This window comes from Mobula birostris, chromosome 13 (assembly GCF_030028105.1).
Source record: "Mobula birostris isolate sMobBir1 chromosome 13, sMobBir1.hap1, whole genome shotgun sequence".
Classification (NCBI taxonomy): Eukaryota; Metazoa; Chordata; class Chondrichthyes; order Myliobatiformes; family Myliobatidae; genus Mobula; species Mobula birostris.
The window spans coordinates 48345499-48371634 of record NC_092382.1 but is presented as its reverse complement, the minus strand read 5'-3'; the positions used below and the strand labels follow the sequence as shown (position 1 = coordinate 48371634).

The window sequence follows — 26136 nt, the reverse complement described above, 5'->3', positions numbered from 1 at the left end:
GTACGCAGAGCAATCACACCATGTGTTAGCGCTCCCTTCACAACTTGCACCAACCTCCTTTGTGGCGTGCACACTCCCGAGAGGATAGGCGGCTGAGTCACTTTGCTGCAGGACCGCCTCTGCCGCGACTGGACCCGGGGTCCGGTAGGACTATTGCCCGGCGGTTAAAATGCAGTGTGTGGAATCGGCCAGGGATGTCCCCACCCCGTGGCAGAGACGTCCGCTCATTCGGATGGTCAGAGGGTCACTTTCAGACCGTGTCTGGACTCTTGTAGAGACTTCAGTTGCTTCTTCCCATTTTGACTGAACTGATTCCCCGACACGCTGGAGCAGGTGGGAGAAGGGCGAGAAAAGCAACAATGACAAAGCAGTGTCAGTACATCATGTTTCAACAACACAGACAATTAACACGGGGAAAGCCACACGTGCGCTGAGTTCTCATCACATCGTCGACTGCAGAAAACACTCACCAGATCTGTCTGAGGCTCGGGAGGGCGTGTACAATGTGGCGGAAAGCAGGGAGAGACCCATCTGTGAAGGAGTTCGATTTGAGATTCACCACCTTCAGAGAGCGGTGTGCACTGAGAGCAGAGACGAGATCCTCCATGCAGTCATCTGTGAGATTGATATTGTACAGCCTGGAGGTGAGAGGGAGGGGGAGACAGAGATAGATAAATAGAGAGAGACAGGGGGAGAGATAAAGAGACAGAAACAGAGATGAGATAGAGTGAGGGAGAGGGCGTGAAAGGCAGGGAGTGGGACGACGGGAGATAGAGGGAGGGAGAGGGTGTGAAAGGCAGGGAGGGGGACGACGGGAGATAGAGGGAGGGAGAGGGTGTGAAAGGCAGGGAGTGGGACGACAGGAGATAGAGGGAGGGAGAGGGTGTGAAAGGCAGGGAGTGGGACGATGGGAGATAGAGGGAGGGAGAGGGTGTGAAAGGCAGGGAGGAGGACGATGGGAGATAGAAGGAGGGAGAAGGTGTGAAAGGCAGGGAGGGGGACGAGGGGAGATAGAAGGAGGGAGAGGGTGTGAAAGGCCGGGAGGAGGATGAGGGGAGATAGAGGAAGGGAGAGGGTGTGAAAGGCAGGGAGGAGGACGATGGGAGATAGAAGGAAGGAGAAGGTGTGAAAGGCAGGGAGTGGGGACGACGGGAGATAGAGGGAGGGAGAGGGTGTAAAAGACGGGGAGTGGGGACGACGGGAGATAGAAGGAGGGAGAAGGTGTGAAAGGCAGGGAGGGGGACGAGGGGAGATAGAGGGAGGGAGAGAGAAAGAGAGCGAGAGAGATGAAGAGATAGAGAGACAGAGAGGGATAGACGGTGGGAGAGAGAGAGGGAGATGTAGAGAGACAGAGCGGAAAAGAGAGAGGTGGGGGAGAGTGGAAGTGACAGAGAGGGAAAGAGTGGAAGAGAGAGAGCGAGTGGAAAAGAGAGGGAGAGTGTGCAAGAGTGGAAGAAAAAGAGAGGGAGAAAGTGGGAGGAGGAGAGAGGGGAAGAGAAAGGGTGAAGGACAGATTGAGAGGAAACAGTGAAGATCCAATCAGTGATTTAATTACTGATCACATCAGTGTTCAGACACTCAGTGACTGAAAACGCGTTCTCTCAGTGAGTGCTACTTACTCCAGTTTCTGTATTTTACAGTCCGGTTTCCTCAGAGCTGCCATCATAAGTCTCAGTCCCGAATCATTCAGTTTATTCCCACCCAGGTCCAGCTCTGTCAGAGAACGATTCATGCTGATAGCAGAGGCGAGATCTTCTATGCAGGAAGCTTTGAGACGGTTCCTGTCCAGCCTGGAGATGCGAGTGAGGGAGAGTGCGGGTGTGCAAGACAGCGAGCGAGAGAGGAGAAAGTAAAGGGCACAGGGCGATTGGACACGGTGCAAATCCCCAGTGTTTATCAGTAACACAATTACTGATCACATTAATGTTCAGTGTCAGACACCCAGTGACCACAAACACGTTCTCACACAGTCTGGTACTTACTCGAGTCTCTCTATTTTACAGTCTGGGTTCCTCAGAGCCGCAGACACCAGTTTCACTCCAGGTTCTCGCAAGTCATTTGTTCCCAGTCTAAACACAAAGAGAGATGCAGGTAGATTCAAAATCTGGGGTCTAATATAACAGGATTTCACTGTATTAACAAAGGAAACATAATGAAATTAAGAGTGATTTAAAAGTTATTCCTCTTTCACTGCAGCTCCTGGTTATTTGTGAAATATGTTTAATAAAATCCTGTGCGTGTGCATTACATCTTATTCCCGTACGCTGTCTGCTGGAGACATTCCCGGTGCGCGTGAGAGCTATCGAGAGAAATCTCCCACTCATGAGGGGGACAGAGGTCTACCAAGATCATATGGCTTTCGACCGGGGGTGGAGGGGTTGGGGAGCCAGCGGAAAAAAAGCGCGGTGACGGCAGGCGGAGAAACATAACAGTGGGTGCGGCGAGTGAGAGAGACAGAGAGAGGGAGAGATTAACAGACAGACAGCAGGAGTATAAGAGAAGAGTGAGAGAGAAAGGTTGAGAGAGAGGGAGAGAGGTCGAGAAAAAGTGGGAGATGAGAGAGTGACTGGGAGAAGAGAGGGGAAGAGGGCAGAGTGAGAGAGATGGAGAATGAGAGTGAGGAGGGGTGGTGAAGTGATGGAGAGGGACAGAGTGAGTGAGGGAAAAAGGAATTGTTCGTGGACCATATAGCAGAGTGAAAGAGAGACGGGACTGAGGGAGTGGGTTATGAGTCTGGGGGAGAGGCAAGGAAGGAGAGAGGGAAAGGGGTTTTGGAGTGAGTGAAAGAGATAGAGACAATGATAGAAATAGGGGGGGAGTGGGAGTGAGAGGGAGCGAGCAAAGAGAGACAGAGAGAAAGTGAGAGAGTGAAACAGAAACGGACACAGAAAGATAGAAAGAGAAAGAGAGACTGAGAAAGCTAGAGATGGAGAGATAGAGTAAGAGAAAGCTAGCGAGAGAGACAGACAGAGAGGAAGAAAGAATGAGAGTGAGGGACAGCGAGAGAGACAGAAAGAGGGAGAGGGAGAGAGGAAGAGCGAGAAGGAGAGAGAGAGAGAGAGAGACAGAATGACAGGGACTTTCGTTGAGGGCAGCAGAAGTAAGAAAACGTGCGATAAAAAAAACGATTTAGAGTGTGAGGAAAAATGACGTTTACCTCAAACCCTGGCACTTGTGCAGCCCGGATGCCAGTCGCTGGAGTCCGTCACACTGAATGTAGCAGTGATCCAGGTCGAGGTGTTTTATTGTATCACAGAACCCGATGACATGAGACAGGACCGCACAGTCAATCGGGGTCAGTGTCATTCCACTGAATGAAAGTGTTTCCACAGATTCCAGTGCGGCCTGAGCCAGTCCACGATTCTGAGACTCAAACAGGTAGTGCAGTGTGTTCAGGAGGCTCCTTTTACCGGCTTCATTCCTTGTGTTTCCACTCTGACGTTTGACCTCCTCTTTCACCCAGTCGATCACCTGGCGGGCTGTATCGCCAGGAAATGGGCCCAGAAACTCCTTCCATCGCCAGGCTGACCCCGAGGAGAGACCAGCAACAAAACGGAGAAATACCTCAAACCGCCCATCTTCCCTGCTATGTGCTTCAGTGAGGAGTTTCACAATATCCCTGCGCTCTGAGTTCAGGAATTGTGCGAGTGCAGCTACAAACTCTTGGATGGTGAGGTGTGGGAATGTGTACACCACGTTCCGGGCAGAATCCTTTTTCTCCAAAAGCTCCATCAGGAATCCGGACAGGAACTGGGAAGGCTGCAGATTGTTCTTGATCAAATCTTCATCTGTAAACACAATCTTCCTCTCGGACACTCCTCTGAAGGCCATCTGACCAACCCTGAGTAACACATCACGGGGGTTCTCAATCTCACGGCCGTGGTTTTTCAGGATGTTGTAAATATAGTAGGAATACAGTTGGGTGATAGTCTTGGGAACTCGCTGCGGGTCCCTGACTCTTTGTGTGAAGAAGGGGCCCAGTGCCAGAGCGAGGATCCAGCAGTAGGAGGGGTTGTAGCTCATGGTGTACAGGATCTCGTTCTCCTCCACGTGTTTAAAAACAGCTGCCGCCACCGTCTGATCTTCAAAATGCCTGATGAAATATTCCTTCCGTTCATCACCAACAAATCCCAGGATTTCAGCCCAGACACTGATCTCTGCTTTTTCCAATAAATGTAATGCAGTGGGGCGGGTGGTCACCAGTACTGAACACCCTGGGAGCAGCTTGACCTGGATTAAACTGTACACGATGTCAGAAACCTCAGACCACCACTCGGGATCTGGGCACTGGTGCTTGGGTTCTGTGTATCTCCGACTGTCAGCAAAATCGATTCTGTGTTTGAATTCGTCCAATGCATCGAATATAAACAGCAATCCCTTTGGGTTCTTCCAGACCTTTCTCAGTAACTTCCCAAAATAAGGATACTGATTCAGAATCAGTTCCCTCAGGTTTATTCTACAGTTAATGGAGTTTAAATCCCGGAATTTGAAACTGAAGACAAACTGGAATTGTTGGTATATTTTCCCCGTGGCCCAGTCGTGAACAATCTTTTGAACCATTGTTGTCTTCCAGATCCCAGCCACTCCGGCCACCGCTGCTGAACTCCCAGATTTGTGTTTACTCCGTGTAAAGCTGCTTTGGAACAATTGATCAGTTCGAATTTTTTCTAGCTCTGTGCGGAGATGTTTCTGTCTCCATTTTTCATGGACCCGACCCCTGGCCAGCAGCTCGTGTTCCACCAGTCTCCGATCTCGAACATTAGAAATGACCGTGAGCTCAGCGTATCGATCAACCAGCTGGAAAACCTTCACCTTCTCCGTCATCAGGATCGTGTTCACTCTCAGTGTTTCAGTCTGTGTCCGCAGAGTCTCCTTGTGTTTCCGTTGAACATCTTCAATAGGAATAGTGAGAAAGTTATCACCGCACTAGATGTGTGAAAACATTGAAAACTCCGATTGGAACATTATTAAGCTGACAGGAAATAACTCAGTTTCTATCGATCAGAGTGCGGGAAGTGAACCTCTGCAGAGGCAACTGACTCGAATGTGATCAATGACCAAGGGAATCTCAGGTCCTCATCCAGAGTGGTGAAGGTAGAAAGTGCCCCCCGGTACTTTATGACACCCTGCCCGTTCACTTCACGCACGTTCCTTTCGAAAACACAGCACCCACTTTCTTGACAACACATACACACAATGCTGGAAGGAACTCACCGTTTTGTGTGTGTTGCTTGCATTTCCAGCAACTGCAGGTTTTGGCTTGTCTGTTTATCTATCTATCTCTATCATCTATCTACTTATCTGTATATCCATCTGTCTATCTTTTTATCCAGCTATCTCTTTATCAATCCATCTTTCTATCTATTTATCCATCTATCTATTTCGTTACCAATCCATCCAGCTATCTATCCATCCAATTATCTATCTATCCATCCAACAACCTATCTTTCCATCCACTTATTTGTCAATCTTTCCATCCACCTATCTGACCATCTATCCACCCATCTATCAATCTACCTCTTTAACCATCCATCTATTTATCTCTTTATCGATTTAGTTATCTTTCCATCCAACTACCTATCCATCCATCCAACTACCTACCCATCCATCCATCCATCTATCTATCTACCTCTTTATCCATCCATCTATCTCTGTCCCTCCACCCATCTACTAATCTATCCATCTATCTATTCATCCAACGATCTATTGGTCCATCTATCTATCTCTTTATCCATCCAGCTATGTACATACATATATATCTTTCAGCCATCCATCTATCTATTTATTCATCCATCTCTGCATCCAACTATCTATATATCTATCTCTTTATCCGTCCGTCTGTCCCTCCATCCATCCGTCCATCCATCCATCGATCCATCTATTCCATCTCTTAGTCCATATATCGATTTCTTCGTCCATTCACCCGTCCATCCTTCCATCCAACTATCTATCTGTCTCTCATTGTCAGTCATGGGTGCCTCGTTCCCCACTCAGTATTCTTTTTCTTTCTCGGGATGAAATTCTGCTGTTTCTCCAAAGCAACCCTGCGAACCTGTTCCACGGCTTTAACTGCTACTGTCCCTTTCTAATCTACTCTGACTATCTCTTCACCCATTTCCATTTAATCAACTGTGACGCCTCTACGCCAGATTTCAGATTCTCTCACAAATGCCGGGTTAACATCTGTCATAGTTACTATCACTTGTTCCTGATCGGCCGCTCTGACCTTCTGGTTGGTCTCGCTGCCTCATCATCCATCTTCCTGACGTTGTCTGAAAGTCTCACACCCGTGCCCAACTCTCAACAAGCCCCATTCACGTAACGACCCCATATTCATGTTTCTGTACTGGAATCCCTCCGCAATGACTTGAATTAACAACTCTTATTCTCTGTCAGAGACCATTGCAAGTCCTTAAATGTTTCTGGTGTCTGACACCTAAATTAGCCCAACTGCCCTCACGATCCACGTGCTCCTTCAATTCAGTCATGCCGCTGCTCCGAGGATCCCAGAACACTGACATCCCAGGGTAAGACCATAAGACAGAAGAGCAGAATTAGGCCATTCTGCCCATTTGGTCTGATCGACCATTCAGTCATGGTTGATCCCGGATCTCACTCAACCCCATAGACCTGGCTTTTCACCATATCCTTGGGTGCCCTGACCAATCAGTGAAACAATCAACTTCCGTCTTAAATGTACCCACGGACTTGGCCTCCACCACGGTCTATGGCAGAGCTTTCCACAGATTCACTACTCTCGTTAAAATAAAACCTTCTTACCTCTGTTCTGAAGGGTCGCTCCCTCAATTTTGAGGCTGTGCCCTCTTGACCTGGATGCTCCCCACCATAAGGAAACATCCTCTCCACATCGACCCTAACTAGTCCTTTCAACACTCGACAGACCTCTAGATTTCATTCACTAAAGCACCTGAAATTGTACGGGACTGCAGTGAAGTAACTGGTTTGAGATGACTGCATCATCACTTACCCTTTAGTTGCGGGGACAAATCACAAAAGCCTCGGGTGATACTCATGTGCTCATAAGGATCAGGACCTGTTGATATTGGAAAGCTTTCATGAAATCATGTCTGGCAAACATGGTTAAATCTGGAACTTGCAAATCTGATTTTAGGCTGAATGTGTTGCTTTACCGTACCGAGTTCCTGGATTTCCTGTAGTATCTTATCCAGCTTCGGTAATCCGTCCCTCATTTTTACAAAGGATTCCCACATCACCCTCCGGGCCGGGGCTTCTTTCTCCATCACCAGACTGAGGAAAAGTTTGGAACTCTCTGCTGGGTTTCCCTTCTCGACGAGCTCGGCGACTTTCTGTAAAGGGGAGCAATAAATTTATTGTGAATATTTAGGGGATTGGTTCAAAGGGAGAAGGGTGTGGGGGTCAGTTTTTTTTTTAAATCAGAGACCCGTGGATGCCTGGAATGCGCTGCCTGGTGTGGTGGTAGAGGCAACTGCATTACAGGCTATCAACAGATGTTTGGATAGGCGCACAGATGTAAGGAGGATGGAGGCATATGAACATCGTGTGGGTGGGAGGGTTCAGGAATACTGGAAAACCTTCTCCACAGTCCACACCCTCCAGTCCTTTCAATATTTCATGTTGGTGCGAACATGTCGGCCCAGCGCATCTGTAGATGTGAACTTCCCCATGTTCGGGACACTTACAAAGATTGTTGTGTAAAAAGGACCCAAAGGATCATTGGGGGCCCGAGCCACCCCAACCACAAACTGTTCCAACTGCTACCATCTGGGAAACGGTACTGCAGCACAAAAGCTGCGGGACACTTCTTCCACCAGGCCATCAAAATCAATTCAATTCAACGAGATTCTCCCTCATTCTTCCAAACTCCAGGGAGCAAGGGTCCAGAGCCACGGAATGATCCTCGTCTATTAAACCTTTCCTTCCGCGCGTCGCCTCTAGCCCCTCTCCAATGCCAGCTTGTCCTTTCTAAGGGACCCTCAAACTGCAGAATATACTCCAAATGCGGCCCGAGCAATGCCTCAGCATTATATCTATGTTCATACATTATCACCCTCTCCAAATTAATTGTATCTTTGCATTTGATTTTTCTGTCACCGACTCTAGCACTGGAACCTACGATTTCTGAATTTGCTCCCCGTTTGGAAAATACTCTGTACCGTCACTTCTCTACACCTTATCCCATCTGATCGTTCCGCTCTGTCCAAATACTTCTGGAGAATACCTGTTCTTTCAACTTTCCCTGTCTCTCTACCTTTCTTCAAATCTGGCCACAAAGTCGTCCAGCTCGTTAAGATATAACGTGAACAGAAGAGGTTCCAAAAATAAGCTTTGCTAGAAAAGTTTCTAACTCGAAAAACTAGGGTCAATTGCTTTATTTGCGCACTTGAATTTTCAGAAAGCATTTGACAGGGAGCTGCGCACGAGGATGGAAGAAAAAAAAATCCCCGTCATTCCATCAGCTTGCCTCCTGTTACTCAGCCAACGTTCTGTCCATGCTGGTATGTTTTCTGTGATACCACGGGATCTTGTTTTGTTTAGCATCCTCGTTTGCCACTCCCTCTCAAATGCTTTCTGAAAATCCAAGTGTGTAAATAAGGCAATTGACTCCCCTTTGTCTATTGTGCTAGTTACGTATTAGAGCATAGAATAGAATAGTACAGTACAGTACAGGCCCTTCGGCCCACAATGTTGTGCCAACCCTCAAACCCTGCCTTCCATATAAGCCCCCACCTTAGTTTCCTCCATATACCTGTCTAGTAGTCTCTTAAACTTCACTCGTGTATCTGCCTCCACCACTGACTCAGGCAGTGTATTCCATGCACCAACCACTCTCTGAGTAAAAAACCTTCTTCTAATATCCCCCTTGAACTTCCCATCCCTTACCTTAAAGCCATGTCTTCTTGGATTGAGCAGTGGTGCCCTGGGGAAGAGGCGCTGGCTGTCCACTCTATCTATTCCTCACATTATCTTGTACACATCTATCATGTCTCCTCTCATCCTCCTTCTCTCCAAAGAGTAAAGCCCTAGCTCCCTTAATCTCTGATCATAATGCATACTTTCTAAACCAGGTAGCATCCTGGTAAATCTCCTCTGTACCCTTTCCAATGTCTCCACATCCTTCCTACAGTGAGGTGACCAGAACTGGACACAATACTCCAAATGTGGCCTAACCAGAGTTTTATAGAGCTGCATCATTACATCGCGACTCTTAAACTCTATCCCTCGACTTATGAAAGCTAACACCCCATAAGCTTTCTTAACTACCCTATCCACCTGTGAGGCAACTTTCAGGGATCTGTGGACATGTACCCCAAGATCCCTCTGCTCCTCCACACTACCAAGTATCCTGCCATTTACTTTGTACTCTGCCTTGGAGTTTGTCCTTCCAAAGTGTACCACCTCACACTTCTCCGGGTTGAACTCCATCTGCCACTTCTCAGCCCACTTCTGCATCCTATCAATGTCTCTCTGCAATCTTTGACAATCCTCTACACTATCTACAACACCACCAACCTTTGTGTCGTCTGCAAACTTGCCAACCCACCTTTCTACCCCCACATCCAGGTCGTTAATAAAAATCACAAAAAGTAGACATCCCAGAACAGATCCTTGTGGGACACCACTAGTCACAACCCTCCAATCTGAATGTACTCCCTCCACCACCACCCTCTGCCTTCTGCAGGCAAGCCAATTCTGAATCCACCTGGCCAAACTTCCCTGCATTCCATGCCTTCTAACATTCTGAATAAGCCTACCGTGTGGAACCTTGTCAAATGCCTTACTAAAATCCATATAGATCACATCCACTGCACTACCCTCATCTATATACCTGGTCACCTCCTCAAAGAACTCTATCAGGCTTGTTAGACACGATCTGCCCTTCACAAAGCCATGCTGACTGTCCCTGATCAGACCATGATTCTCTAAATGCCTATAGATCCTATCTCTAAGAATCTTTTCCAACAGCTTTCACACCACAGACATAAGGCTCACTGGTCTATAATTACCTGGACTAGCCCTACTACCATTTTTGAACAAGGGAACAACATTCACCTCCCTCCAATCCTCCGGTACCATTCCCGTGGACAACGAGGACATAAAGATCCTAGCCAGAGGCTCAGCAATCTCTTCTCTCGCCTCGTGGAGCAGCCTGGGGAATATTCCGTCAGGCCCCAGGGACTTATCTGTCCTCATGTTTTTTTAACAACTCCAACACCTCCTGTCCCTTAACATCAGCATGCTCCAGAACATCAACCTCACTCATATTGTCCTCACCATCATCAAGTTCCCTCTCATTGCTGAATACCGAAGAGAAGTATTCATTGAGGACCTCGCTCACTTCCACAGCCTCCAGGCACATCTTCCCACCTTTATCTCTAATCGGTCCTACCTTCACTCCTGTCATCCTTTTTTCTTCACATAATTGAAGAATACCTTGGGGTTTTCCTTTACCCTACTCGCCAAGGCCTTCTCATGCCCCCTTCTTGCTCTTCTCAGCCCCTTCTTAAGCTCCTTTCTTGCTTCCCTATATTCCTCAATAGACCCAGCTGATCCTTGCTTCCTAAACCTCATGTATACTTCCTTCTTCCTCCTGACTAGATTTTCCACCTCACTTGTCACCTATGGTTCCTTCACCCTACCATTCTTTGTCTTCCTCACCGGGACAAATTTATCCCTTACATCCTGCAAGAGAACGCTAAACATCGACCACATGTCCATAGTACATTTCCCTGCAAAAACATCATCCCAATTCACACCCGCAAGTTCTAGCCTTATAGCCTCATAATTTGCCTTTCCCCAATTAAAAATTTTCCTGTCCTTTTTGATTCTATCCTTTTCCATGATAATTTTAAAGGCCAGGGAGCGGTGGTCACTGTCCCGCAGATGCTCACCCACTGAGAGATCTGTGACCTGACACGGTTCATTACCTAGTACTAGATCTAGTATGGCATTCCCCCTGGTCGACCTGTCCACATACTGTGACAGGAATCCATCCTGGACACACTTAACAAATTCTGCCCCATCTGAACCCTTGGAACTAATCAGGTGCCAATCAATATTAGGGAAGTTAAAGTCACCCATGATAACAACCCTGTTATTTTTGCAGCTTTCCAAAATCTGCCTCCCAATCTGCTCCTCTGTATCTCTGCTGCTACCAGGGGCATATAGAATACCCCCAGTAGAGTAACTGCTCCCTTCCTGTTCCTGACTTCCACCCATATTGACTCAAAAGAGGACCCTGCTACATATTAGCTCAAATAAATCTGACCGATTCACCTCATGGAAGCCGGCAGATTCCGGCCTGTTTTATCACGCACCTCGAAGTATCCTGAAACTTCATTCTTAATGATGGACACCAACATCTTCCCAGCTACTGAGGTCAGGCAATCTGGCCTATAATTTCCTTTCTTCTTCCGTCCTCCCTTCTTGAAGTGTGGAGCTGTACTTGCAATTTCCAGTCCTCTGGAATCACTCCAAATGGAAAGAGAACTATGAATGTGTCCACAATCTACTTAGCATCAACTTTTTGCGCCCTGGGGTGGAATCCATCCCATGCAGCTGACTTATCTCCCTTCAGAACTTGGAGCTTCGCAAGTTTCCTCCCCCTATGTAATAGGAGCTGCGCTCAGCTCTGTCCTCTGACACTCATATGACTGGTGTCTTCCACAGGGAGGGAAAATACTTACTGAGCTCTCCCGCTGTTTCTTTGTCTCTAATTACTACTTCACCAGTGTCACTTTCCAGTGATCCAATATCGACTCTTGCTTCTTTTTAACTTCCTTATATGACAGTAAAAAGCAACGTTTTGGTATCCTTTTTTATATTATTGGCCAGGTTACCTTCATATTTCATCTGTCATCTCATTATTGTGTTTTTGTCACTTGGTGCTTAGGAGCTTCCTCATTCCCAACTCCTCACTAGTTTTGTGTTGCATCACGTGCCCTTTCGTTTGTTTTTACGCAGTTTTTGATTTCCCGTGTCAGCCACGGTCGCACCCTCCTCTCTTCATCGTGCCTATTTCTTCCTTGGGATGAACCTTTCAAATTGCTAGCAATATCTTCAGCCATTGTTGATCTGCCGTCGTCCCTCCTAATGTTTCCTTCCCATCAATATTGGCCAGCTGTCCAACAGTGCCTCTGTAGTTCCCTTTAATCCACTGAAATACCAGTGCGTCTGACTGGAGCTTCTGCCTCTCAAACCACAGGCTGCATTCTATCGTATTATGATCACTTCCTCCTCGTGGTTCCCTTACATTAAGCTCCCTGGTTATAAACCCCCCACCCGCAAATCCAGAGTTGCCTATTCCCTGGTGGGTTCAACAACAGACTGTTATAAGAAAGTCAACCGATAAGCATTCTACAAATTCCTCTCTTGGGACACAGCACGAACCTGATTTTCCCTACATCCCTGCATATTGAAATCTCCCGTGGTTATCGTAACATTGCCCTTTTTACTTGCCTTTTCTATTTCTCGTTGTAATTTGTACCCCACGTCCGGACTACTCTGTGCAGGACTGTAAGAACTCCCATCACACTCACTTTGGCCTTGCAATTTCTTGTCTCTACCGACAGGGATGCTACAAATTCTGATCCAATTTCGCTCCTTTCTTATGTTTCATATTCAATTTTTTAACCAACAGATTCACTCCCCCCAATACACCCCTGCCTGTCTTTTCGATATGATGTGTATCATTGGATATAAACCCCTCAACTGTGATTTTCTTTGATGCCCACAACTGTATCCCGCTGAATTTCTAACTGTGGAAGAAGATTAACAGCCATATTTCATATATTCCGCCTGCATTCAAATCGAACATTTTCAATCTGGTTTTCGTCACTTTTTTCAGTCTTTCTTCCATGTCACTGGAATCTATTTTTTATTCATATCTAAACATAGTCTTTTTTTTTTTGAAATTCTGGAAACTTCCACAACTTATCCTGCATTTCCCTTTCATTTTTCATTCTCTTGTAAAGGACCCCTAAAAGGGAAATAGGAACAATAAAAAAGGCATGAGGATCTTCTAGCAGACCAGGCGAAGGAGAATCGAAAGGGTGTCTACAGATTTATTAAAAGCAAAGGAATATCAAAGGCAAAAATTGGTCCTCTTGAAAATTAGCCTGGTCATCTCTGCATGGAGTTGATGATTTTTGTTTACTTTGGAGACGGTTGCAGAGTACACACACTGAGGCAAAAGAACAGTGAGGCAGTGGGCCCTGTGCTGATTACAGGAGAGCAGATGTTTGATGCCTTGAGGCAGATTCGGGCGCGTTGGAGAGCTAAATAGTCCCATTGATGAATAGAAGTTTTCAGAATAAACCAGGAAATTATAGGCCATCAGTAGTGGCAAGGTTTCGGAAGAGGTATTTTAAAAATCCGGATATATATCTGTTTGGTTCGACAGGGACTGGTGAGGAATACTCGACGTGGCACCGTTTGCCTGTATGTGCTACAGTATGTCATGTCTAACCAATCCTACGCAGTTGCTGTCGAGGAGATTACTAGGAAAGCTGATGAAGACAAATCAGTTTCACAGGATCTCACATGCGGAGGTTAGTCAAGGTTCAATCACTTGGCATTCAAGACGAGAAAGTTGAATTTGACATTGGCTTTGCGTGAGAAGCCAAAGAGTGGTAATAGACGGCTTCCTCTTTGACTGGAGTCCTGGTGTGCCGCAGGGATCCGTGCTGGGGGTTTGTCTCCTATATCAACAATCTAGATCATAGGATGAACACAATTTCCGAGGACACCAAGACGGGCGGTGTAGTGGACAGCGAAGAAGTCCATCATGGTTTGTAGCGCTATCTGCATAAGTGGTCTGAAACTACAAGTGAAATTTAATGCAGATAAGAGTGAGGTGTGGCTTTTTGTGAGGACATGGCATGGCAGGGCTAACACAATGAACTGAGAGGGCAGTAAAGTGGAGGGATCTGGAATGCAGATGACAGTTCCCAGAGGGATATTTAATACAGATAATAATACAAGAGGGATCTGGAATACAGATAATATTTCCCAGAGGGATCTGGAACACTGTTGATGATTCCCAGAGGGATCAGGAGTACAAATAGTAATTCCCAGAGGGACCTGGAATACAGATGATAATTCTCAGAGATAGCTGGAATACAGATGATAATTCCCAAAGGGATCTGAAACACGGTTGATGATTCCCAGAGGGATCAGCAATACAGATAGTAATTCCTGGAGCATCTGGAATACAGATGATAATTCCCAGAGGGATACGGAAATGCAGATGTGCACAATTATTTAAAATGATGTCACCAGTAGGTTTGTTCGTATTTCGTGTTTCTGGCACGTTGGCCTTCATAAGTCACAGTACTGAGTACAAGAGTTGGGATGTTGTTCATGTTGTAAAAGACGTTGGCGAGGCTTACTTTGGAGTATTCTGTGCAGTTCTGCAGCTATTTACCAGAATGAGCTAGGGAAAAAGACGACGGTTCCCTGAAAGTAATGTCACGGGTCAACAGATGGTTAAAAAGATCAGTTGCCATGCTGGTCTTTATCAATCAGGACACTGGGTAGAGAATTTGCGATAGCACCTTTCAGTTTCAGATGCTGGTGAGGACACATTTCAGTCTTAGTTCCCTTGATGCAAGAAAGATGCCAATGAGCTGGAAAGAGTGCCGAGGAGGTTTACAGGGATTTTCTGGGATCTGAGGTACTGGGTAATAGAGAGAAGCTGCTCAGTTTGAGACTGTTTACACTGGTCCGTACAAGATTGGTTTTACACTGGTGCATGAAATGTGAGAGGCATCTGTAGAGTGAACACAGCAGTCTTTTCCCCGGGGTGGAGAATTAAAAAAACTAGAGGGCATAGTATTATGGTCAGGGGGAAGGGGGACTTGAATAGGGTCCCGAGCAGAAAGGTTGTTCACACAGAGGGTGGCCAGTGTATGAAATCAGCTGGAGGGAGTGGTCAAGGCAATATATATCAACAGCAGTTAAAAGATAACTGGATAAGCATATGGACAGGATATGTTCGGGCGTTATGAACCACATGGAGGGAAATGGGACTAGCGTAGATCTGATCTTGATCGGTAGGGATCAAGTGGGTTGAAGGCCCAATTTTTAGCTTAAAATGAATTCAACAGCTACAGCACATTAGTCCACGACTGCGGGCGTTAACCTGCAATACTATTGAATCAGGATGAACGAACCTCACGCTCGCCTTTACACTCGTTACTGAAGAATGACAATATACAAACTTTAGCCCTGTTTCTGGAATATGGAGTGGAGTGGAGGACAGGCATCTTTCTCCAAACGAAAGAGTTAAACCCGGACAAACGCAACTTTCTCGTGGTTAAAATTGGACAGTCGAGATGATATTTCTACTGGATAGTTATTATTGACAGCGACTCATTAATTTACACTCCCCACACCAACGTGTTGAGCATGGTTGGAAGGTGCAATCGATTCTGAATCTACAGGCCCAGCTCCCCGCCTGTTATTGCAGTATGAGTGTTGGATGGTTGGGAGAAATTGTTCTGTGACCAGTGTCATCACTGCAGCAAACAGAACCGAGAATCGAACCAGACTGTCTCTTCCCTCGCGTTGCGATCGGTTCTGTCGCCGCGAAGAGAAACCGGCCAAATTCCGCCCGCTCACCTCATGCTCTGGTCCGCTGAAATGACCCTCCCGTCTCAAAGTCAGGCTGAGTTCTTCGACACCTCCTTCGATCGCGTGCTTCAGTCTCTCCCGGTAGAAATCTGCCAGCTGGAGGAGCTGGTAATTTTCGCACTGGGCCAGGAGCTCGGAGATCATTGGCTTGGTACCTGCAAATACAAGCGGGAGAAGTAAGCACCGTGGGCGCAGCACCCGCCCCACATTCGCTCGCCAAAGTGAGCTCTGCGGGGCCATCTTCGCTGTCCGCTCCGTCTGCTTCTTTCACCATCATCGGTACAATATTACTGTCTCCTTCAGTTGGTCGGCGTTGTTATCACCACTAGCATTATGAGAAAAAGGGTGCAAAACATCCAACAGTCGGACTACAAGCTCGGAGACGGGGAACTGGGCCAGTAGATTGAAAGTCGCTTGCGTCTGCAACACACCTCCAAATGACAGCACTCCGCAGCCCTCTCCCACCTGCCGACACTCACATCTAACGATGTTCATTGGGTCGCAAATTCCACTTGGATTTGCAAAATTCCCATCTTCCTCGAGTATGCCCGTTCTGAATTATTTACTGATCTAGTGTCTTGCCTGATCTCTAATTGGCTCAACCACAGTTTGAGACCGTCGTCACACCAGCTCTTCCATACCACATTCCGGAGGGAGGGAACCCCTCCATTTCCGAGGGCAGGCGATGAGTGGCTGCAGTATGTTTGGAGTCGCATGAAGACGTGGAGTGGCACTGCTAGATTTCCATTCATGGATTGGATGTTTGAACCATTTGCGGTTTTGTAGATAATACAGCAGTTTCAAATTTAAAAAAAAACAGACCCTGGCCTTTCACCCCTGATTTTGTTATTCCAGATACGGTGGGATTTGAACCTGAGTCATGCTAAAGGTCCTTGGATGTCCACAGCCAAACTAATGCCACATGTCTGCCATTTAAAACTCTCGCCTTTCCTATCCTCATTTAAGCTTCTATTTCACTCCTCCCATTATTGTTCCAGTCGCTGCCCAGGTATAACAATGTTTTCAAATGTTCTGCTGGAAATTCTGTGCCTTTTCTTCGAACAATGCGGGTTTTACCTGGGCAATTCTGCCATTATTGTCAATAAACATATCCCTCACCACCAGAGAGCGGCTTTCAGATGACCTAACCGTAATCCTCGTGCAAGTCCACGGCCTCCTCTACTGTCACGATCAGTCCACACCCAGGTTGGAGGAGCAACACCTTATATTCCACCTGGGTGGCCTCCAACCTGATAGCATGAACATCGATTTCTCGAACTTCTGATTATGGCCCCATCACTCCACTGTCTGACGCATCCCGATCCCATTTTCCTTTTCTCACCTTATCACCTTGCCTCCCCATCGCCTCCCTCTGGTGCTCCTCCCTCCTTTTCTTTGTTTCATGGCATTCTATCTCCACCTATCAGACTCCTCCTTCTCCAGCCCTGTATCTCATTCACCAACCAACTTTCCAGCTATTTCATCCCACCCACTCCCGGTTTCACCTATCCCCTTGTGTTTCTCTCTTCCATTCACACACCTTTAAAATCTACTCCACGTCTTTTTGTATATTTATTCTCCAGTCCTGCAGAAGGGTCTCAGCCTGAAACATCGACTGCACAATTTTTCCATAGATGCCACCTGGCCTGCTGAGTTCCTCCAACATTTTGTGCGTGTTGCTTGGATTTCCGGCATCTGCAGATTCTCTCTTCTTTGGTGTTTTTTTTTTTTAATTTACTCTTTTTTAATAGGTTCCGCACAACATTGTGGGTGGAAGGGCCTGTACTTTACTATTCTACGTTTTCTTAGCATTGAAGAAGGTCTGGGGAAGTTCTGGGAATGAAATGGTTAATGCACGGGGAACTTTTCATCGCTCTTTACCTGTACTCGCTGGAGTTTAGAAGAATGAGAGGGGATCACATTGAAACTGATCCAATATTGAAATGCCTAGATAGATTGGGTGTGCAGAGGACTTTTCCAGTCGTGGGTGATTCTGGGACCAGACAACACAGCCTCACTACAGAGGGACAACTATTTAGACCAGAGATGATATAGAATTTCTTTGGCCAGTGGGAGATGAATATGCGGAATTCATTGCTACGGATGGCCGTGGACGCCAAGTCATTGGGTCTAGTTAAAGCAGAGGATGGTTCTTGGTTTGCTAGGTCATCGTGTGGAGAAGGCAGGAGAACGGGGTTCAGAAGGAAAGTAAATTGGCCACGATGGAATGACGGAGCCAAGTGAACTAACTCATTTCCTATATCTTATCATCTGATGGTTACCTTTGAACCCCAAGCATCAAATTTGGAGCAAATGTTTATATTTGAAATAATTCTGTAACTCACCTGTTTCCCCTCTCTCAGCTAAGGACCCTCGAACCCCGTCCTTGTTTGTGCCTTCAGCCATGGTGGGGATGAAGTTTTCAATATTCAGGCTCCCTGCAATGAACAGAAGAGAGACACGAGGATTGTCAGAAGGATGACTTATCTTTGACAGCATTGAAGTGTATTTGCTGATCCCTCAATTGAAAACAGCTCCCCATTAGGTTGTTGAAGTCATACCACAGAGAAATAGCCCTTCAATCCATCATGTCTACACCAACCATCCGTACTAATCCTAATTACAGGCACTTGGACAAATCCTGCAGCACATCCTGCCAGTAATAGTCGTCAGTAAACTTAAATATGGCAAAGAAGTCATACTTTGCCATGCAGACATGAACATAAAGCAAATGGAGCTGGTGGGGGGCGGGGGGGGGGGGGGAGATCAAGCCAAAAGTCTTGTGGTGATTGTGAAGGAGATGTTGCATCGGCCATATCAGAGTCACATAAGGCATCTACCAAGAGACTAATGACCTGACAACTCTCCATAACTTATAAGTCAGCAGTTTGTTAGCATATGCCTCAGTTGAGCAGATAAATGCAACACCAACTCCCAGAAAACCCAGAACCATCCAGGACCCCCGATTGACTGGCACCCAGCCTCCGCCTGCACGTCAATTTCCTCCAAAATGGCCACGCAGTGTCCCCGCGTAAGCAATCCGCACCACTACTCTCGCTGGATGTTCCAGCAGCACCTCTGAAACCACTGACCTCCAGCACCGAGATGGACAAGGACCTCAGTCCTGCAGTCATAGAAAAATGTAATGCATAAGCAGGACTTTTGGCCCATCTAGTCTGTGCCGAACCATTTAAACTGCCTGTTCCCATCTACCTGGGCCTGGATAGGTACGTGGATGGTGAGGGGTATGGAGGGCGTTGCTCTGGGTGCAGGCCGATGGGGCTAGACAGATTAAATGGTTAGGCACAGACTAGATGGGCCGAGGGGCCTGTTTCCTTGTTGCAGTTCTGTATGATTCTGTGTTTCTTGCTCTGACTTCTCACGTTTTTTTTTCTTCTCAGGACTTGATGAAGGGTCTCGGCCCGAAACGTCGACTGTTTACTCCATTCCATAGATGCTGCCTGGCCTGCTGAGTTCCTCCAGTGTTTTGTGTGTGTGTTGTTCTGGACCTCCGGCACTGACAGGATTCCTCATGTTTGTTCTTGTCCATACCCAGCAATACCCTCTCAATCCATTCAGTTCCAACACAGTTGCAGTTGGGCAAATGGCCTCACAGTTGGTGCCGACAGCCCATGGATGAATAGGCAAAATGAACTCCCGAGCTTGAGATCTGTGCGAGGTTCGGGTCTGCGCGGTGCTCATAGTGAATATACTGGTGAGACTTGGGAAATCGGAGCACATAGCAACAAGAGTGGTCCAGGAAAGTTGCTGGTATATATACAGACGGGAAAGGGGGTTGTAGTTGGTTTGTACTCTGCATGGACGATGATGACCAGTGGTGTTTCGTTGGGATCTGTTCTGTGATCTCTCCGAGATTCAGCGGGACTGTCATAAGGATGTAGAACTGGGCTGAGAAGTGGCAGATGGAGTTCAATCCAGATAAGAGTGGTGGCTTATTTCCGGAGGTCAAATTTGGAGACAGGATATAATATGACATGACCCTTGGTAGTGTGGATGATCAGCGAGATCTTGGGGTCCATGCCCATAGGATATTCAACGCTGCTGCGCAATTTGACTGTGTTGTTAAGAAGGCTTATGGTGTGAGGGCCTTAAAGATCCGTGGGATTGAGCTCAAGAGCCGTGAGGTAATATTACAGCTCTATACGAACTTCATTCGACCCCACTTGGAGTACTGTGTTCAGATTTGGTCATCTCACTACAGGAAGGATGTGGATACTATAGAGAGACTGCAGAGGAGATTTACAAGGATGTCGTCTGGATTGGGGAACATGCCTTATGAGAATATGTTGAGTGAACTTGTCCTTTTCTCCTTGGAGCGAAGGAAGATGAGATGTGACCTAATAGAGGTGTATAAGATGATGAGGGGCTTTGATCGCGTGGATAGCCAGAGGCTTTTTTTTTTCCAGGACCAACACGAGGAAGCATAGTTTTAAAGTGTTTGGAAGTAGGTACAAGGGGGGATGTCAGAGGTAAGTTTTTCACACAGGGAGTGCTGGGTGCGTGGAATACACTGCCAGCAACGGTGGTAGAGGCAGATAAAAAGGTTTCCTTTAAGATACTTTTAGATACGTACATGAAGCCGAGAAAAAAAAAGGGTTGTGTGGTAGGGAAATTCAAGGCAGTTTCTAGGGCAAGTTACATGGACGGCACAACATTGTGGTCGGATATTACAGCGGGACCTCTTGTTAACCATTTCCGCCTTGGGGAGAAAAACCCGCTGGCTATCCACACCATCTGGCCTCTTATCATCTTATACACCTCTATCAGTTCACCTCTCATCCTCCGTCGCTCCAAGGAGAAAAGGTCACGTTCACTCAACGTATCCTCAGAAGGCATGCTCACCAATCCATGCAACATGATCGTAAAACTCTCTCTATAGTATCCACATCCTTCCTGTAGTGAGGTGGTCAGCCTTATCCACAGACTGGACTTATGTCAGTGACATGCTTGGACCGTCTTCTGATTTCCAGTAACTCACAGACTATAGATGCAGTGTCCGTACTCCAATTCAGCAATTGCTACCTTATGGAACTGTTCGTTGTGACTGTGAAGTGACTCTGATTCAATGGGTTTCAATAAGCACTTCTAACGTTGGAGGAACGTATACAATATACATCCAGAATTTTTTTTTCTTTGCAAACATCCACTAAAACAAATTAGCGCCCCAAAGAATAAATTATATTTATTCGTTAGAAAACAAAGCCCCCCAGCTCCCCCACTCAAAAAAGCATCAGCAAGGCAACGAGTGCTCCCACCGCTAGCAGCAAAAGCATCGACGTCAATGAATACACAGACTTGCAGTGCCCCAATGACTGCATGTTCACCCAGTCATTCGACATACCACAGGCTCTCTCTCTCCCCAATAAGGGAAAAAAAGAGGTGTATCCGTTTCACAGACTTAACAAACAACTTGCTGATGTACAATGTTAAAAGTTTGATGCATCGCTTTTTCCGGGCTCTGTTCCCAGGCTGTAAATAAGAAAAAAAAAGGTGTACTCAGGGAAACGAGGAGATTATTTATGCAATATTCAGAATAGGTTTGGTCCATTGAGACAGGTGAAGGATTCATCATTGATATGCGATGTGACAAATCTAGAACATAAGAAACAGGAGCAGGAGTCGGCTCATCGAGCCTGCATCGCCATTCAATAAGATCATGCCTACTGTGCAAAAATCTACCCAACCTTCCCTTAGCTATATTTACTGAGGTAGCCTCCACTGCTTCATTGGGCAGAGAATTCCACAGATTCACCACTCCCTGGGACAAAAGCAGTTACTCCTCATCTCCGTCCTAGATCTACTCCCCCAAATCTTGAGGCTACGTCCTCTAGTTCCAATCTCACCTACCAGTGGAAATGACTTTCTTGCCTCTCTTATCTATTCCTTTCATAATTTTTACATTTCTGTAAGATCTCTCATTCTTCTGAATTCCAGAGAGTACATTTCCAGGTGACCCGATCTCTCCTCATAGTCTAATCCCCTCAGCTCTGTAATCTACCTGGAGAAGGTCCTCTGCACCGAACAATAAATTATAAATTATGATGAGAAATATATAATTAAATAGTTGTGCAAAAGTATAGCGCAGTAGAGTTCATGGGTCCACTGTCCATTCAGGGCCGTGGGGGTGGTGTCTGAATGAGAAATGCACTCTGTGGCTATATTATTACGTACACCCGGACACCGGCTCGTTAATTCAAATCAGCCAATACAATAGACAAATACAGGGATGCTAGAGGATCACGAAATTTTTAAATAACAGCAGGTTCGGCAATAATTAGGTCAGATTTAGACACCGGCCCTCGTGGGGGCAGGGTGGGGGGTTATTGTTGTCTAAATAGAAAATGCACTCAGTGGCGACTTTAATACATACACCTGCAGACCGGCTTTATTGTGGAAACCAACCAATCATGTGGCAGCAACTCGATGCAGACACGACCAAAAGGCTCAGCTGTTGTTCAGTCCGAAGATCAGAAAAGTGGGCAGAAATGCGATTTCAGTGACTTCAACCATGGAACTATAGTTCGTGCCAGTTGTGGTGGCTTAAGTATTTCAGAAACCCACAGATCTCCAGGGATTTTCATGCACAGCATCCGCATAAGATGGTACAATGAAAAAAAAACCATCAGAGAATAATATCTAGGGTAACTCAAGCTGACATGAAGACGACACTGACTGAAATTACCAGGCGTTACGACAGCGCTGCGCAGAAGAGCCTCTCTGAACTCTCCAGCCGAGAAGTGGAGACCCACAGCAGCCGACCATGAACATACACTCAGAGGCCAGTTTGTTAGGTATAGGAAGTGCCCACCGAGGGTAGACTTCAATATTTTTAACAACAATGAGGTGATATTTACTTCAGGATGTACCGGCGGAAGCACCTCGTCTTTGCTAAAATGCACTTGCAGATCTGTAAATCTGCACAATTTTAAAGACAATATTTTACTATTCGATATACTACCGTTAAAAGCGCATTAACTGAAACACCTTAACGTTTCCCAATAGAGGCTCTGACGTTACTTTGCGCCGAACGTCTATTCTGGTAGCAGAGTTCCTGAATCTAATGTGCCCCAACAGTAAGTGAAAACGCCCTGGGTAATGATCATTTGATAACAGGGGCTTCACCCTAATCAGCCAGTAACCCCACATCCTGCTCCACGCAAGGAGCACATGAGGACTCATTCAGACATGCTGCTCACTTCAAAATAATGACTCCACTGGACGGTGGCAGTGATTTACCTTCTCTCGACAATTCCATCTGCCCCGGAAAGAGGATTCGCGACCTGCATCATGCTTCAGTTTGCTGGGGCTATTGTTCACATTAAGACTGGTTTATTGTCAGACTATAAAACCCAGCGACATCCGTAGGGCAAAGATCTCCGTGGTTCTATTCTACAGAGACAGCGGAGTGAGTGCTGTGAATTCTGCTGAAAAGTTATGAATTTGGAATAATAATTTTCCTTTCATCACCGGGCATTCATTTCTCCAGGATTTATCTGCGCACGCGCTGACGGGAGCTGCAGCGATTTCAAGGTCAGGCCCGTTTGTAAAGCAGACTTCAGCAGTTGTCACCAGTCGGGATAATTACAGTATTGGGAAAGGTAGCAACAGCGCCGAGATTATGATCTGCATGTTATGTGTGTTAACAGTAAATGAACACACCCTGGTTAATGTTCAGCTGCTAACATTCAGATAAAACTGGACTGCACCCTAATCAGCAACTGATTCCACACCCTGTTCCACAAAGTTGGGACGGAACCACACAATTTCCTATTCAAGCAACTTGTCCCAAAGTGCAGTCCAATTTAATATCATTACTTCAGTGCGCGGTGACAGATAAGTGGTTAACAGTCAGAAGCGGACAGGGCCGGAGTCAGAAGCTAGAGAGTACCCCGGCGGCTGTCCCCCTTAACAATAAGTACTCCTGCCCGCGTCCTGATTCGGTTCAAATGTGCTGACACCTGTATTTACTGTTCACCTTGGGACCGGTTTATTGTCAGACCATAAACCCTGAGAACAAAGGTCGCTGTGGGGTGATTAGACGGAGCCAGCAGAAGAAAGCGGGCTGTGAGTTCTGATGAAAAGTTATGCATTTTGAATAATCTTTCCTTCTGAATGTTCAATGTATTTCCGTTGGCCAGAGTTAACCGGGAGCCTGCTGCCTGGAGCTGCACTGATCTCAGTCTCGGCCCTTTCATAAAGCCACCGTCAATGGGACCAGAACAGTAATACAAACAGAAACATAGGAAACCTACAGCACAATACAGGCCCTTCGGCCCACGATGCTGTGCCGAATATGTACTTACTTTAGAAATTACCTAGGGTTACCCAAAGCCCTCTATATTTCTAAGCCCCATGTACCTATCCAGGAGTCTCTTAAAAGATCCTATCATATCCGCCTCCACCACCGTGGCCGGCAGCCCATTCCACCCACTCACCACTCTCTGCATTAAAAAAATACCCCTGACATCTCCTCTGTACGTGCGTCCAAGCACCTTAAAACTGTTTGCTCACCATTGGGCAAGGCAGAATCTATACCCGAGGCGGTCATCTCTGGGAGACAATCTCCTTTACAGCAATACACAAAGATAGAATGTCCTTTACCTTCACTTACGACGTAACTTCCTGGATATCTTTGCCTGATCACCTCAGCGCACAAATACAATTATCCCTGTTTACCTTCTTCCTGATGGTACATTTCCCTGATATCACATTTAAATTTACAAATACATCAACCAGTCCTCAGCAGTGAGTGAGAGAAAAGCGCTGAGCATTAGATTCGCTGGGGCCCTTCACTGTCAGAAGGTGTTACTGGCATACTGAACAAGGAGCAGGCAATTTGGCCCCTCAGTCCTGTTCCATCATTCACTTTGATTGCGGCTACTCTGATAGTAATCAGAGCACCGCAAATCCTGCGACAGCCGGCAACAACCCACTCCCTCCCTTATCACACTGAAATAAACAGATCCTAAAAAAATGTTTCTCTTTCCCCTTGAGGAAAAGAGTCTAAAGACAGATTAGTCTCACACTGAGAAAAAGAAACATAAACCAGAGAAACTCTGCATATGCTATGAATCAAGGCAACACACACACACACACACACACACACAGAATGCTGAATGAGCCCAGCAGGCCAGGTAGCACCTATGGTAAAGAGTAAACAGTGGAAAACCCTTCATCGAGACCGGCGAGAAAAGAAGTCTTATTTGGTCGACATCTGATTCAGTTATGGGTCGGCACAACATCGAGGGCTGAAGGGCCTGTACTGAGCTGTGGTTCTCTAGTGTCTAGTGTCTAGTTCCTCCACAATAGTAAACGTGTTTTCCAGATCACTGTCGAAGCCCCGCCTGATCTTATAAACTCTCACCGTAGGCACCATCACTCGACCGAGCACAGTGCCAGTACATTCAGAAGCCCCTTCCCCTCATTCATGTAAACACCATCGGATACGATCAAGTGTTCCCATACTGGACTAAGTACCACTGGGCACAGTGATTCAATGATAATTAGGGCAGATCTCACCCGTGCTCATACCAGAGACTGGGTGGAATATTGCGATGGCTCTCTAAATGGGAAATAAGAGGGATATTTTATCAACAACCAGTGAGATTTAGAAAGTTTCATTTTAAATATCACTGCCAGAATTACCTTGCCTTCGCCAGAAAGCCCTTGCAGATCCAAAAAGCCGCACAGTATCGCCCTGCCGGATACTCCGCTGCGACGAGAGGACTGATTAAAACACCTTACAATTGCCCAGTGCTGTCTCTGTTCTGACTTTGTGCTGAGTTTATGTTTCTGGTTCCTGGAAGCCTGAGCACCTGAAAGTTATGTGTGCTAACAGTAAGTTAACACACCCTGGTTAAAGTTCAGTTGATAAAACTTTAATAAACCTGGACTTCACCCTCATCAGCAGGTGACGCCACACCCTGCTTCATACAAGGACTCATTAACATAGAAAAGCTACAGCAGAATACAGGCCCTTCAACCCACAAATTTGTGCCGGACATGTCCCTACCTTAGAAATTACTAGGGTTGCCCATAGCCCTCTATTTTTCGGAGCTCCATGTACCTGTCCAAAAGTCTCTTAAAAGACCCTATCGTATCTGCCTCCACCACTGTTGCTGGCAGCCTATTCCACCCACTCACCACTCTCTGAGTAAAATACTTGCCCCTGACATCTCCTCTGTACCTACACCCCAGCACCTTAATCCTGTGTCCTCCTGTGGCAACCATTTCAGCCTTGGGATAAAGCCTCTGACTATCCACAAGATCAATGCCTCTCATCATCTTGTACACCTCTATCAGGTCACCTCTCATCCTCCGTCGCTCCAAGGAGAAAAGGCTGAGTTCACTCAACCTGTTTTCATAAGGCATGCTTCCCAATCCAGGCAACATCCTTGTAAATCTCCTCTGCACCCTCTCTATGGTTCTACATCCTTCCTGTAGTAAGGTGACCAGAATTGAACACAATACCTCAAGTGGGGT

General features: G+C 46.5%; 1 protein-coding gene across 1 annotated transcript; it reads right to left on the bottom strand.

The window, feature by feature from the left end:
* On the bottom strand, positions 1 to 25411 carry LOC140206807 (NACHT, LRR and PYD domains-containing protein 3-like). The gene is made up of 10 exons (XM_072275041.1): positions 25300 to 25411; positions 17979 to 18071; positions 15622 to 15788; positions 7157 to 7328; positions 6989 to 7054; positions 3158 to 4892; positions 1983 to 2069; positions 1620 to 1790; positions 471 to 638; positions 1 to 324 (listed from the first exon to the last, which is right to left on the bottom strand). Exons 2-10 carry the CDS (start codon positions 18037 to 18039, stop codon positions 237 to 239), a joined length of 2715 nt encoding a protein of 904 aa, XP_072131142.1. The 5' UTR covers positions 18040 to 18071; positions 25300 to 25411; the 3' UTR covers positions 1 to 236.
* Between the last annotated feature and the right edge of the window lie 725 nt (positions 25412 to 26136).